This window comes from Marmota marmota, unplaced genomic scaffold (assembly GCF_001458135.2).
Source record: "Marmota marmota marmota unplaced genomic scaffold, marMar, whole genome shotgun sequence".
Lineage (NCBI taxonomy): Eukaryota > Metazoa > Chordata > Mammalia > Rodentia > Sciuridae > Marmota > Marmota marmota.
In genome coordinates this window covers 9175868-9190738 of record NW_025999960.1, presented here as the reverse complement: position 1 = coordinate 9190738, position 14871 = coordinate 9175868, and the positions used below count along the sequence as shown (strand labels likewise).

Sequence of the window (14871 nt, the reverse complement as noted above, 5' to 3'; positions counted from 1 at the left end):
AAAAAAAAAAAAAAAAAAAAAAAAGATACCAACCAGTACCCCCAGGCCCAAATCAGAAACCTGAATCATACAAAACTCAAAACTTTCATACCTAAATAATCACTAAATCCAGTTATTTCTATAAGTTCAATAAAGGACAGATAGCTATACTTGTTCAAACTGCTAGCAAATTGCTTGTTCTGCATGGATGCCATTATTTCTCAATAGCACACCTTTACCTCTGCCTAGAATATTTATCTGCCTTCATCTTTCCGTGTCAAGAGTCATCTCAAATATCACTTTTGTTGCATTTTCCTAAAACAGAACTGTCCTTTCTTCGTACCCCTCAAAACATCCTACTACATTAGTACTATAAAACACCATATTCTATTTAATTTGCTTCCTTTCCACCCTACCAAACTAAACACCACTACAAAGGCACACAATTGCACATTTGTGTTGTTCCCTCTCCTTAGCAAAGTATTTATTACGGGCCAAACTAATAGTTCATGTGACCACCACCTAAGAACCTATATACAAGAGTTTGTACCTTTTAATTATTCAGAAAACTTTTTGTTAGTAATGTTGTATTATGATTCCTGCCATACTTCTCAAGACACTAATATTACTTCGCTTTTGAGCAAAAAAATATCAATGATAGCCATCTAGCTCTAGCATCTAAAGCAGTCATTCTCAACCCTGACTGCACACTAGATCTAAAGAGCTTTTAAAAATAATGCTACCTAGCAGGGTACAGTGGCACATGCCTTTAATCCCAGCTACTTGGGAAGTTGAGGCCAGAAGATACAAAGTTTGATGCCAGCTTGGGCAATCTAGCAAGATCCTATCTTCAAACAAAATATAAAAAGGACTAAGGGTATAACCTCCATGATACAGTACCTCAGGTTCAATTCCCAGTACCGGAAAAAAAAAAAAAGGAAAAGTAATCCATATGGTATTGACTGCACTATCCTCAGTACTGCAAAAAGGTATAAATTAAGTACCATAAAAATTTGTATAGCTGAAGTAACAGGTTAAGATGTTGGCATATTTTTAGGCAACCAACATATGAATCCATAGGAGAAGCAAACAGATACTAAGCTTGNTAAGAAAAAAATGTTGTTGCATTTAAATTTACCATCTAACAGAACTTCAAAATTTGAGTAAGGATTCTTTAAATTTAGAAAGATTTTTAAATTTAATTCTTAAAGCCAGGCACAGTGGCACATGCCTATAATCCCAGTTACTTGAGAGGGTAAAGCAGGAAAATCCAAAATGTGAGGCCAGCTTGGGCAATTTAGTGAGACACTGTTTCAAAAAAACAAAAGGGGGAGAGGGGTAGCTCAGTAGTAGAGTATCCCTGGGTTCAATCTCCAAAGCCACAAAAGAATAAAATTAAATTTTAAAATAATACCACCTAGGCCCTACACTCTGAAATACTGTAAGCGACCAGGTGGAGGCTACCCAGGGTCCCCTAACAATGGAAGGAAAGCCAAGGTCCCAGGGCTGCCCAAGGATATGAGGACAGCTCTGTGCAGGACCAACAAGGGCATGGCATAGAGCAGGCTCTGGATGACCTCTGTCTTTCCACATCCACCCACCTGCACAAAATGGGTCTCTCCAACTCATCTTAGGGATAGGTGGGAGGATCCTTGCATTCAGGCTGGGGGAATGGAGGACAAAGAGGCTGATCATTTAACCAGGTGGATGAATGGCAAAGAGATCCCTGAGTCCTCTTACCAAGCCCCCTTCTTCTCTGGATTCTCCTACCCTCTCTCAGCCCTCATACCATCCTATCTTTGCTGGGCCCCTTCAGAGCAGCCATTCTCTTCACTAATTTTTTTCAAATCTTAAACTCATCTCAGGCTGAGGTCAACTGATTTAAAGCAAGTAAATACATTTCTGACAGCCTAAATTGAAACATTAGGGAGATTTTAAGAATTGACTTGAATCTGAAAACTGCATAATGATATTTCTACTTTAAAATGTTTAAAATTCCAGGGAACTAAATTAAAATAAATTTAAAAAAAATAATTAGTTAAGGTCTTAGGGGGAATTAGCACTGATACCAACTAATATGGTCAAAATAGAACAAAGGACCTACCAGAATTCAGTACTATTTAGTACTCAGAGGTAAAAGCAGGTATAGAGGTAGTTATCAATGTTTTAAGACAGTTAAAAATGTTTAAATAGAATCTTGAGAGGTCGATTAAATGTGAATGAACAATAGTGAATAGTAGAATCTAAGGAAAGAAAAAGGTATTAGGGAGACATGTTTTAAAAAAAAAAAAAACCAGAATTGACCAAAGCAGATTCACATGGCAAGGAATGGGGGGAAAAGCCTACTTAGGTATTCAGCAAGTTTTCATTTCCTCCTCTATATGCAAGAATCTGTGCAACTGAGTTTCAAAACATGTAAACACCTTACCCACACAATCTTAAAAAAAGAGATACTATCACTTACTTTCCAAAAACTGTGGAACCTCTGGAAAGCTTAAATTCCAGGGTTCATTGAAGCCTGGAGACAGACTCTGGCATGCATGACTTTAAGGTTTAAGCTGTTTCCAACAGTATCATACTGCTTCACAAAGGAGACAGGCAAGGACAGAGAGAACAAATTCAAGGTCATTAAATAGTACCAAAGCAAAATTCTAGACACAAAGCCCACTACAGACTTCTAAGCCTAGAAATAATGTGAGGAGGGAGAGTGTCAATAGAAAAGATTAACCTGGCAATACACAAAATGGATTAGAGAAGAAGCCGGGGGCAGGGAGATCACTGATTGCTCCCATTATGAATCATATAACAAAATTTTTAAAGTATTGCATTCTTTACTTTTCAGAAGTCACTGCCTATTCAATGCTTTAATAATACTTCTTTTAGGTACACTCATACATTACTGGTGGGACTACAAATTGGTGCATCCACTCTGGAACGCAACATGGAGATTCGTCAGAAAACTTGGAATGGAAACACCATTTGACCTAGTTATTCTGTTCCTTGGCATATACCCAAAGGACTTAAAATCAGCATACTCAAGTGACAGAGCCACATCAATGTTTATAGCCACTCACTTCACTGTAGCTAAGCTATGGAACCAACCTAGGCACCTTCAACAGATGAATGGATAAAGAAAATGTGGCTCATATACATACACATTCACACACACACAATGGAATATTACTCAGTCACAAAGAAGAATGGATAGAAAAGAATAAAGCCAGGCACAGTGGCACACGCCTATAATCCCAGCAGCTTTGGAGGCTGAGGCAGGAGGATCAAGAGTTCAAAGCCAATCTCAGCAAAAACAAGGTGCTAAGGACCCTATCTCTAAATAAAATACAAAATAGGGATAGGGATATGGCTCAGTGATTGAGTGCTCATGAGTTCAATCCCTTGTACCAAAAAAAAAGAGAGAGAGAGAGAATGATAGTATGGCTTTTGTCAATAAATGGATGGAACTGGAGACTATCATGCTAGGTGAAATAAGCCAATTCCAAAAAACTAAAAGCCAAATGTTCTGATATGTGCATGTTAACATACAATAAGAGGAAGAGGGAGGTAATGGAAGTTTACTGAATTAGAAAAAGGGGAATGAAGGGAAGAGTTGGGGGATGGGAATAGAAAAGAGTAGAATGAATCGTTCATAACTTTCCTATGATTATTTATGAATATATAACCAGTGTAACTCCACATCATGTACAAGCACAAGAATGGGAAGTTATACCCCATGTATGTATAATATGTCAAAATACACCCTAATGTATATCTAAAAAGAACAAATAATTAAAAAATATATATTTCATTATAAACTTTAGCCAAGCATGGTGGCACATGCCTGTAATCTCAGCTATTTGGGAGTTTTAAGGCAAGAGTATCATAAATTAGAGATAGGGTCTCACTAAATTACCCAGGCCTGTCTCAAAATTAAGTAAATAAAAAGGACTGAAGATGTAGCTTGCCTAGCATGTCCAAACCCTAAGTTGAATTCCCAGCAACAGGAAAAAATTAAAACTTTTAGTTCAGAATAGAATGGTCATTACAGAGGCTGGGGAGGAGGAATGGAGAGAGAAGGATGGGGGGAAAGGTTGATAGATGGATACTAAGTTACAGTTACACAGGAGCAAGAAGTTCTGGTGTGCCTACAGAAAACAATAGTAGACTATACATTTCAGAAAGCTAGAAGAAAGAATTCTGAAAATTTTTACCATAAAGAAATGATAATTGTTTGAGGAGACAAATGTTTAGCCCGATTTAAACATAACAACATATACATGTATCAAAACATAACATGGTACCCCCAATACAAACAATTTTTATATTTTTAATGTATAAGTTTAAAAATCCATTTAGTTTAAAAAAAACTTTTTATTTCATTAACTTAGATTTGTGACTGTATTTCATTAATTAACTTAGATTTGTGACTGTCCACTATGATAAATTAAATTACACAAGTAGACAAAAATGCCAGATGTCTGCCTAAGTATAATATTTATAAATCTAAACCTTATTTCACATCTTACTTCACACCTAGATGAAGTTAAAGGCTAACTGGTCAGCCTCCTTTCAGTATTTTACCTAAAAAAAAAAAAAAAAACTTAACTATTAATATGTATTCTTAATGTGTGCTTTCGTTTTTTTTTTTTCTTTTTCTTCTTTTAAACTGGGGATTGAACCCAGTAGTACTCTACCACTGAACTACATTCCCAGTAAAAAACAGATCTCAGTTTCCTAGTGTGGCCTTGAACTTTTAATACTTCTGCCTCAACCTCCCAAATCACTGGGATTACAGGTGTGTGTTATCATACCCAGCAATTTATGCTATCCTTAAGAATCCAAATAGTTTCTTATTAATTAAGCCTAATAAATAAAAATTCCTGCCTTTCAAATGCCTACTTCTACCATCTCCTACTCTTCCCAAAAGTATTATTCATGCCATTCTCCTGTGACACAAAATAGGATATTCTATCCTATAATTGAGTTATTTTCCAAACCAAAACACCTCCTTCATTCTATCATTCAACTTCCAACCATACCTCAAGGCCCAATTCACAATCTGCTATTCTCTACAAAATCCATTATCTAAAACTTACAGCACTTAATACAGATTCCAAACTGATGAATGATAAGTCACCTGTGACTTTATCTGGCTTGTGGTTTTTTGGTTTTTTTTTAAACCAAGATTTTATTCCATTGACAATATTATTAAAAAACTTCGAAATAGGGCCGGGGGGGGGGGGGGGGGGTTGGTGGCTCGGTGGCAGAATGCTTGCCTAGAATGCATGAGGCACTGGGTTTGATCCCTGGCACCACATTAAAAATAAATAAATAAAATCAAATAAAGGTATTGTGTCCATCTACAATTAAGAAAATATTTTATAAAAATTTGAAAGTAGTGTTTTCAAAAAAAAAAAAACACATTTTTCCCAACATTTCTTGAACAGATTAAATGTTCTGACAACACTAGGATCATATTCTTACAAGTCACAATTATCTATAAGTCACAATTAACTGAATAGCAGTTGATCCCTTCCCCCAGGTTCTTTACATATTAATTTTAAGTGCCTTGACCACTGAAACCATACCTTCAGCATCTACAATCATTCAAGAACTACCTGACTGCCTATTATACACCAGTAACTGTATTAGATATTGAAATTACAAAAATGAAAACAAGTACAGTCTCTCCTTCACAGCTTAGCTTAGCAGATAGGCAAATAGAGAAACATTTAGAATACATGTGATAAGCTCTAAAAGCTAAGCAGAGAGCATTTAAGGAAGGTAAAGAAAATTAACTCTAAGTTAGGAAACGCCCTCAAATAAAGTGACAGCAAGAATAGGAGTTATCCAGAAAGAGGTAGGTGGGGACAGGGAAACCAAATGTCCAAATAGAGAAAAGAGCCTTTCCAAAGACACTGAGGAGATAAAAAAGTATTTTGAGGTAATGAAACTAGTTCAATATGGCAAGAGTCACTGCCAACTTTCAATGTAGGTATCAAAGAAAGGACTCAATTGAAATGATTAGCAGGAAAAACCACGTGTTAATAAAGGTCAGGAAAATGAAACAACCCCAGTAAAAAGGCTGAATATGTAAATGAGCAAAAGCAGAAAAAAGGTTTGAGAGAGCACAGGATGGGTGCTGAGGGGTTAGATGCTTAAGAAAACCAAGAGCCTAAATCACGGGAAAAGAAACACAAAGCAGCAGAAGATAAGGGAATATAGCATAGAATACCAAAGGGGCTTACATCTTGGGCGGTAACCAAGGATAACTGGGATGTGAAGCATGATAGGTTTGGCTGGCCACAGTTTGCCAAGAGAATTAGTACCAGCGGTCCTTTGGTGGACGCCGAGGCATTCAGGCCTCGCAAAATTCAGCTGCGCCCTGGATGGATTGCACTTCCGTCTCTCCAGAAGACATCAGCTTCAGTCTGGATGGACTGTGCAGGCTCCAGGACAGGCTGTGGGTTCCAAGCTGCTGGCACGCAGGCTCCCAGGGAGTAGTTAGAGGCCTGATCTGTATGTGCTGGTGGGTAGAAGTTAAGTATAAACTACCTTGCATTATTTTGATTTTGTCAGTAGGAATGATGGGCCCGTTACGACCTCTTAGAGAAAAAGCTGTTCGTGCCCATTACAGATCGGGAGGGCGTGGGGGGAGGGGCGTGGGGGAGGGGCCAAGAAGTTCAACATACCAATCAAGATTAGTCATTCTGTGAATCCAACTTTCCCCGAGTTGGCCTTGTCTCCCCGACTACACTGAAATCACCGCCACGAGGGGAAAAAAAAAAAGGCCTGGTTTGCAATTTTTTGTTGTTGTTATTTCCTAAAGTGCCTAAAACCGAGGTGAGTACGTAGAACACATTCAATAAAATTGCCGATTTCTTGACTGACTGATGTTGAGTCACTTAGGTCACCTAGCTCAGTACTCTTTTTGCATATTAGAATACTAAAGAGAAGCGAATATCTAACTTAGACTCGATACTTTCCTTTATTCCAAAATCCACTGCGTCTCTCCACCCTCAATCGCAAGGGCAGAACTGTTGCACGACTGAAATGCAGCAGGAGACTCCAGGTTCCTCAGCGGGAACCACCCGCCAGCTCCCCAGAGGCGTAGCTGCCAGCTCAAGCGTCCCGTCACCTCTAGCAAAAGTAAAATGCGCTCACCTACTCTGGGCCGCCGGGAGACACCGGGAACGTAGTTGTCCGCTCGCCGCCACTATCCTAAGGAAGCACTTCCGGCGCGCGCGCTATGACATCACTGACGCGCGCCTTTTGGCCCGCCTCCGGGGCCCGGGTCTAAGGCGAACCGGGAAGGGGTACGGGTGGCCCTACCGCCCGGTGTTTTCCTCTGACCCCTGCAGGAACAGGTGATGCCAAATCCGCTGCCCGCGGCGAGGAAGAGTCTGGGTTGAGCCCCAGCCGAGCCGAGGCTGGTGGTCCTCTGGTCTCCCGGGCTCGCCCCACCTGAAGGTAAACTTGCGGCCTTTTTCTCCTACCCGGTAGCCAAAACGATTTGCCACCTCTCCCGCCACCGCGGTTTTAGTGCTGAACATCAACCTTTGCCTGCCTCGAGTTTCTTACCAGAATGTCTAATGTATGAATGGGCTCAAATGAGGAACTTTTAAAAGCGACTTGTTGATGTTGAGTTTCTAAAGTTTTCTAAATAATTCTCCCCCAAACACCTAGTATAAGCAAATTTTCCAATACTTTGCAAGTTGACATAAATTAGAATCAGTATTTTGCTGTTTGTGATAGTTCATACTGTTAACTCAAATACATGGCACACATGGATTTCATGTGCAAAAATGTGAATTTAGCTTGAGGATCTGGGTTCAATCCCCCATACCAAAAAGAAAGAATTAAAGAAAAAAAATGGTTAATCCCGAAATAATTTTCATGGGTAATTTGCTGACTTTGTAAAATAAGTTGTGAAACTTGATTAGAGGTTATATTTGTAACCTTAAACATAACGTGTATATGTAAAACACTATACCTTGGAAGCTCTCATAAAATGCTGTAATTCATAATTTGTCAACAAAGTGCAAAATTAAGTGTTAAAAATAATTTTACATTGCCAAAAAGTGAGCCCAAAATTTCCTCTTGATATGAATACAACCCCAAAAAAGTACCCAAAGTATTACAAAAAAAAAAAAAATTAGTGGCAGTGGTTCTGTATGAGTCACCAGACTCTCTGAGGTGAATGGCAAGGTATACTACCTATTTGAAAGTACTTTCTTGCTTTTATCCTAAGGGGAAGTAAAAGGTGATCTCAAGGATTTGCTTTCATCTTTTGGAAAGCCCTCCTCTCATACACAGTCCAGCACTAAAAGATTAAAGAATTTACTTGAAAGAAGGACCATATTAAAAACTCTTTAAGTGGTGGCTGGGGAAATGAATTCCTTAATTCATCCAGCTGGACTCACTGACTCTGACTTTTTACCTTTGTAAGAAAGGCATGTAAATTAAATTAGTGGTGGCCAACACTTGGTTTTACTTGGAATGAGGAATGCCTGGTTTACATTGCTTATAGGTCGCCTTTTTTTTTTTTTTTTTCCTTTTTTAGAAATGAGTGGTGGCTTAGCTCCAAGTAAGAGCACAGTGTATGTATCCAACTTGCCCTTCTCCCTGACAAACAACGATTTATATCGGGTAAGTTTTAGTATTAGTGCATTTATCTACTGAATTGTCTATTTGAGATACAGATGTACTTTTAAGCAAATAGTTCTGACAAAAATCTTTTTATTTATCTACTTATATATGTACCAGGAATTGAACTCAGGCACTTAACCACCAAGTCACATCCCCAGCCCTTTTTTGTGTTTTATTTAGAGACAGGGTCTCATTGAGTTGCTTAGGGCCCTGCTAAATTGCTGAAGCTGGCTTTGAACTTTTGATCCTCCTGCCTCAGTCTTCCCAGCCACTGGGATTACAGTCATGTGCCACTGCACCCAGCTTCTCTGACAAAATTCTTAATTAGAACATTATAATGCACTTAAACCGTTAATACCAAAGACATCTATTGAAAATATGAATAAGTGAAAAAAAATTAGTTATCATTTCCAAAGAGAATTTACTATGCTTTTTTAGAAAACAATGAGTTTTTTATAAACAGAAGATAAAATAGCATTACAAAGCAGGAGCAGTTTGTGATAGGCCAGTTTTTACTGCTTGCTTACTTGGCTTTTGAAACTAACTGGTAATGGAGATGAGGTTTTGGAGTAAAGGGCTGACAAGAGCAAATATCCCTTTCCTAACTCTCAGGTTTTGCGAGTATTCATAACATTCACATATAAGCAGAATGTTTAACAGTTTAATACATGTTGTTTTCAGTTCAGAATAAGGGTGATTGAGATGGTGGGGGGGGGAATATCCCTTCTAGTATATTCTTTCACTTCTTTACCTTATAGAGAACAAAATTTCCCACTTTATTTTTCCTGCACATGGGTGGTTGAGAGGAATTGAAAGGAAGGATGTGAATCCTTTCTTAAGTGTGCCCTATTTTCTGAACATTTACCCAAAGTAGTAAAGAAAATAGGGCACACTTGAAGAAAGAATTCACATCCTTCCTTTCAATATGTGATTCATGATACTTAATTAAGATAGCTTGAGTTTCAAAGAACATAGGGGGAAATTAGCTTTAGCTTCTCTATAACAAAATGGACAGTGTGTTGAATGCTTAATATATGCTGAGTACTTTTAAAGATTGTAATAGAGACATATCAGTGAACAAAAAGACTTGAATTCATGATTCAGGATAACAAGAAAAACAGACTGTGCAGTATGAAAAAGTTAGATACTAAGGGAGATGTTAAAATGTTGGTTGCTAAGGAGAAAAGGCATGGGAAGGAGGGCTATTAAATGTTAAGTTGGTAATGAAGGTGAAATTTTAGATAGGGTGGTTAGAATACCCTTATTGAGAAGGTAACTTTCAAATAAAACACTGAATCAATGAAGAGGCAGATGTCTAGGTGAAAAGTATTTCAAAAGAGGAAGGGTAATCAGAGGTAAACCCATTCTAGGGATGCCTTATAGGGCCTATACAGATTATTCTAAAGAGCCCAGCTTTCAATCTGAGTGATATTAGAAGCTATTAAAAAATGTTATATAGAAAAGTGTACTGGCCTCAGAATCTGATGTTACTAACACTGGAATCCAGTTACACTGCATTGCAGCATTACTGAACTAATCATAGAACTCAAAATTTCATAATTATTGGTTGCATGTTGCTGCAGTCTGGCTGGACACAAAATAACCGAGCCGCCACACAGCCTTGTAGGTTCAAACAGCAACTCTTTATTCCCCAACTCTCACCGGCACTCTACACACACTTCCCGGGAACACACTCCCTCCACCGCGGGCTCCGCGCGCCTTTTCTCTTGGAATCCCGTGAGAACTCAATGGGAACTCCAAAGTAGCAGGCTAATCCCAGAGCCGCCCTATTCCCAGCAGGATCCGCCCTAATCCCCGGAGCCGCCTTATTCCCAGAGCAGGGTCACCTTTCAACCATACCCTCTGGCAAAATGCCAGGGGTCATTCCGACTAAACTGTGGCTCTCAACAGCATGTATTAACATATTCTAAAATTGTTTTCTAAAATACATTATATAAGTGGTTTTTTAGTTTGTTTGCAGTGCTGAGGGTTGAACTCAGAGCCTCACACATGACCTCACACATGCTAGGCAAATACTGTGCCACTGAGCTACATCCCCAGCCCATTGTGTAAGAAGTAGGAACTAGCTGGGTGTGATGGAACATGCCTAAAATCCCAGCCACTCAGGAGACTGAAGTAGGAGGATTGCAAGTTTGAGACCAGCCTACGCAATTTAGTGAAATACCATCTCAAAATAAAATAAGGACTGTGAATACAGTTCAATGGTAGAACATTTGGCTAGCATGCACAGGGATCTGGGTTCAATTCCAGTACTGAAAAAGGGGAAGAGAGTACTTAGAAGTTTATAGGTACTAGCTGAAGATATAGAACTAAAAGGGAAGAAAGGGCCAACTATAAAGTACTACATATTAATGATGGACAGAGAATGGAGATCTATGGAAATGGATTTTTCTTTGTTGAAGTTTTTGTTTTATAAGCAGTCTAACAACTGTCTTCTTAAACAGTTATTGCTTAGACTGTAGGTGTAGAATACAAAAAGTGATATTCCACAACATTGATATTTGGTTTAGCTGAAGCTATGGTGGAGTTGATAGTTGCCAAGAATATACCATGAGAAAACAGCAGCCGTCCGGTGTACCTGCCTTAGATCTATCACACGTGTAAAGTGTCTCTTTATTTGTTTTGCCATACAGGGGATTGAATCCAGGGATACTCTACCACTACCTACCCCGCCAGCCTTTTTTTTTTTTTTAGCTGTAGTTGGACACAATACCTTTATTTTTCTTCTATTTGTTTTTATGTGGTGCTGAGGATCGAACTCAGGGCCCCACAGGTGCCAGGCAAGCGCTCCACCCCATAGCCACGACCCCAGCCCCCTTTTTATTTTTTATTTTGAGAAAGGTTATTGTTAAGTTCTTGCTAAGTTGCTGAGCCTGACCTCAAATTTGTGGTCCTCTTGCCTTAACCTCACCTATAGCTGGTGTTACAGGTATGTGCCACTGTGCCCAGATAAGTGTTTTTTTCTCTCCATTATCAGAAATTCAGGAACAAGGCTGAGGATGTGGCTCAAGCGGTAGTGCGCTCGCCTGGCATGCGTGCAACCTGGGTTCGATCCTCAGCACCACATACAAACAAAGATGTTATTTCTGCCGAAAACTAAAAAATAAATAAATATTAAAAAAAAAAAAAGAAAGAAAGAAATTCAGGAACAGAGGCAGATACATGTGATTCCAATGACAATAAGAATTTTGTTCTGGGGGCTGGGGTAGTGGCTCAGCGGTAGAGCATTCGCCTACACAAGGCCCTGGGTTCCATCCTCAGCACCACATAAAACAATAAATAAAATGAAGGTATTGTGTCCAACTACAACTAAAAAATAAATATTAAAAAAAAAATTTTCTGGTCACATAGAAAATATTTCTTGTAGAACCTGGTTTATAGATGGAAGGCTAAAATTTCTTTATAAACCATAACAAAGGTTTACAACCTGAAAATTCAGTGTTTATGATTTTAAATTATAAATTTTTATGTGATCTTTTGTTTCAGATATTTTCCAAGTATGGCAAAGTTGTGAAGTAAGTATTCACCTTAAAAGATACTTGATATAATCAGATGAATAAATATTAACATTTTATGTATATTTCAGTTGTTGTTGTATGTACATAAATATGTAGACAACTTTTTAAAACAATTCCATACATGCAATTTTGTTTTTTTACTTGACATTATATCCTAAGTTTCTTTCTCTGGTTTTCCATAAATGGATATTAAACACTTGAAGTTCATTTGTATCTTGAGATTTTTAACTTTGTTAAAACTAACTTTGCTACTACAAATCATCAAAAAAATACTTCTGGGTTGGGTCAGTGGCACTTACCTATAATCCCAGGAATTTAGGAGACTAAGGCAGGAGGATTGCAACTTCAAGCATTGAGAATTTATCAAGGCCCTGCTACAAAATAAAAAAGAGCTGGGGATGTAGCTCAGTAATAGAGTGCCTGTGGATTCAATCTCTAGTACTTTTAAAAAAAAAAAAAAAAAACTGCAGGTAAGTAAGAGCTAAGTAGGCAAAAAGAATGGGAGGATGGGGACTGGGGATGTTCTAGTTCAGGTTGATTTTATTCAGTGATAAAGCATTTGCCTAGCATGTGTGAGGCCCTGAGTTCAATTCCTAGCACAGCAAAAAAAGGGGTGGGGGATGTACAGGGAATAGCTTGTACTACAGGCCTTGTGGCAAGAGAAAATAAAATGAAACAAAGAAACAAAGACCAGGCATGGTGGTGTACCCTGTAATCTCAGCTAAGACTGGAGGATCTCAAGTTCAAAACCAGATTTAAGTGGTAGACCACCCTTGGGTTCAATCTTCATTACCATGAAAACAAAACAAAACAAAGAAGGCCCCTGTGACTGGAGATGAATAAGTTAAGGGAGAGAAAAGATGGATCTAGATGCGCATTGGTTCCTAATCTTGTTTGTTTTTCATTCTGAAAACACTAGGAATCATTGAAGAAGGCTCTTTTTTTTTCTCCATTTTTTGAGGGAAGGGTGGTACTGAGGATTAAACCCAGGGCCATGTGCTTTACTACTGAACTACTACATCCCTGGCTGCCCAAATTTTATTTTTTCTTTTTATTTCTTTTCCCTTTTTCGGTTGTATTTTTTCATTTTGAGCAGGGTCTTGTTAAACTGCTAAGGCTGGCCTCAAACTTGTAATCCTCTTGCCTCAGAGCCCAAAGTTACTGGAATTATAGGAAGGAGTCACTACACCCAGTATGGATTCTAAAACTTTTTAAAAGCTTATTTTGGCTTCAGTGTAGAGATTTGGATTAGAGTTGTAAAGGAACAAAACGAAATGGAGCAGCATTGTCTCAGGGTACTTCAGATGGAGTCAGAAGATCATTGTTAATCAGATCTCAGACAGCTTTGCAGCTGAACCTTTGAAATGGGCTACAAGAAGATCCATCTTCATACCCCATGAGAGCTGACCTTTTTGTTAAACACCACTGACTGCTTTCTATAAAGGGACCTTTTCCCCAAAACCACCCAGAGACTGAAACTGCACCCAGTTCCTTTCTTGCAAAACAGCTGAACTTCTGCCCTCACTGATCATAATTCATAACAAGTGATGTGATTTCCAAACCCTTTGTAGAAAAATTTAACTGCCACTTTGTAAAACCTTGTAGCACATTTTCAAGACTGCTTGAATCTGTTTTTTTCTGGATTATAATCCTACCTAGCCCCAAATAAATGTAATTCTCTTTGTTCTAGATCAGGTTGATTTTATTCTCAGTCACAAAAGTAACGAAAACAAATTTATGGAGACCAGTCTTTTTTATGTAAATTTTTTAATTTATATATGACAGCAGAATGCATTAAAATTCTTATTACATATATAGAGCACAATTTTTCATATCTCTGGTTGTATACGTAGTATATTCATACCAATTCATGTCTTCATACATGTACTTTGGATAGTAAAGATCATCACATTCCACTATCATTAATAATCCCATGCCCCCTCCCTTTCCCTCCAGCCCCTCTGCCCTATCTAGAGTTCGTCTATTCTTCCCATGCTCTCTCTCCCTACCCGACTATGAACCAGCCTCCTTATATCAGAGAAAACATTCAGCATTTGGTATTTTGGGATTGGCTAACTTCACTTAGCATTATCTTCTCTAACTCCATCCATTTACTTGAAAATGCCATGAGTTTATTCTTTTTATTACTAAGTATTATTCCATTGTATATACATGCCACATTTTTTTATCCATTAATCTATTGAAGGGCATCTAGGTTGGTTCCACAGTTTAGCTATTGTGAATTGTGTTGCTATAAACATTGATATGGCTGTGTCCCTATAGTATGCGGTTTTTGAGTCCTTTGGGTATAGATGAAGGAGAGGGACAGCTGGGTTAAATAGTGGTTCCACACCATTTGACCCAGCTATTGCCCTTCTCGGACTATTCCCTGAAGACCTTAAAAGAGCATACTACAGGGATACTGCCACATCGATGTTCATAGCAGCACAATTCACAATAGCTAGACTGTGGAACCAACCCAGATGCCCTTCAATAGATGAATGGATAAAAAAAAAAAAGTGTGGCATTTATACATAATGAGATTAGGCAGCACTAAAAATGACAAAATCATAGGAATTTGCAGGGAAATTGGTGGCACTAAGAGACATTATGCTAAAGTGAAGGCTAGCCAATCCCTAAAAAACAAACGCCAAATGTCTTCTTTGATATAATTCTCGTAGAGTGGTCGGCGTCTCTCAAGGCACAC

At 38.4% G+C, this 14871-nt stretch overlaps 2 protein-coding genes across 12 annotated transcripts in view; one reads left to right on the top strand and one right to left on the bottom strand.

Moving 5' to 3' along the window:
• Pphln1 (periphilin 1) overlaps window positions 1-7240 on the bottom strand; it is a 109709-nt gene extending 102469 nt beyond the window's left edge. Inside the window, exons 1-2 of one of the 10 annotated variants that reach the window (XM_015493437.2) lie at window positions 7141-7220; window positions 6225-6502 (exon numbers count right to left, since the gene is read on the bottom strand). In XM_015493437.2, coding sequence (XP_015348923.2) covers window positions 6225-6264 — 40 coding nt within the window. In that variant the 5' untranslated portion in view covers window positions 6265-6502; window positions 7141-7220. Of the gene's footprint in view, window positions 1-6224; window positions 6503-6668; window positions 6733-7140 lie in introns of those variants that run through there. The other 9 variants (XM_048802560.1, XM_048802556.1, XM_048802558.1 and 6 more) reach the window with 9 other exon arrangements.
• Zcrb1 (zinc finger CCHC-type and RNA binding motif containing 1) overlaps window positions 7237-14871 on the top strand; it is a 14144-nt gene continuing 6509 nt past the window's right edge. Inside the window, exons 1-3 of one of the 2 annotated variants that reach the window (XM_015493233.2) lie at window positions 7239-7446; window positions 8540-8625; window positions 12133-12161. In XM_015493233.2, coding sequence (XP_015348719.1) covers window positions 8542-8625; window positions 12133-12161 — 113 coding nt within the window. In that variant the 5' untranslated portion in view covers window positions 7239-7446; window positions 8540-8541. Of the gene's footprint in view, window positions 7447-8539; window positions 8626-12132; window positions 12162-14871 lie in introns of both variants that reach the window. The other variant, XM_048802563.1, reaches the window with a different exon arrangement.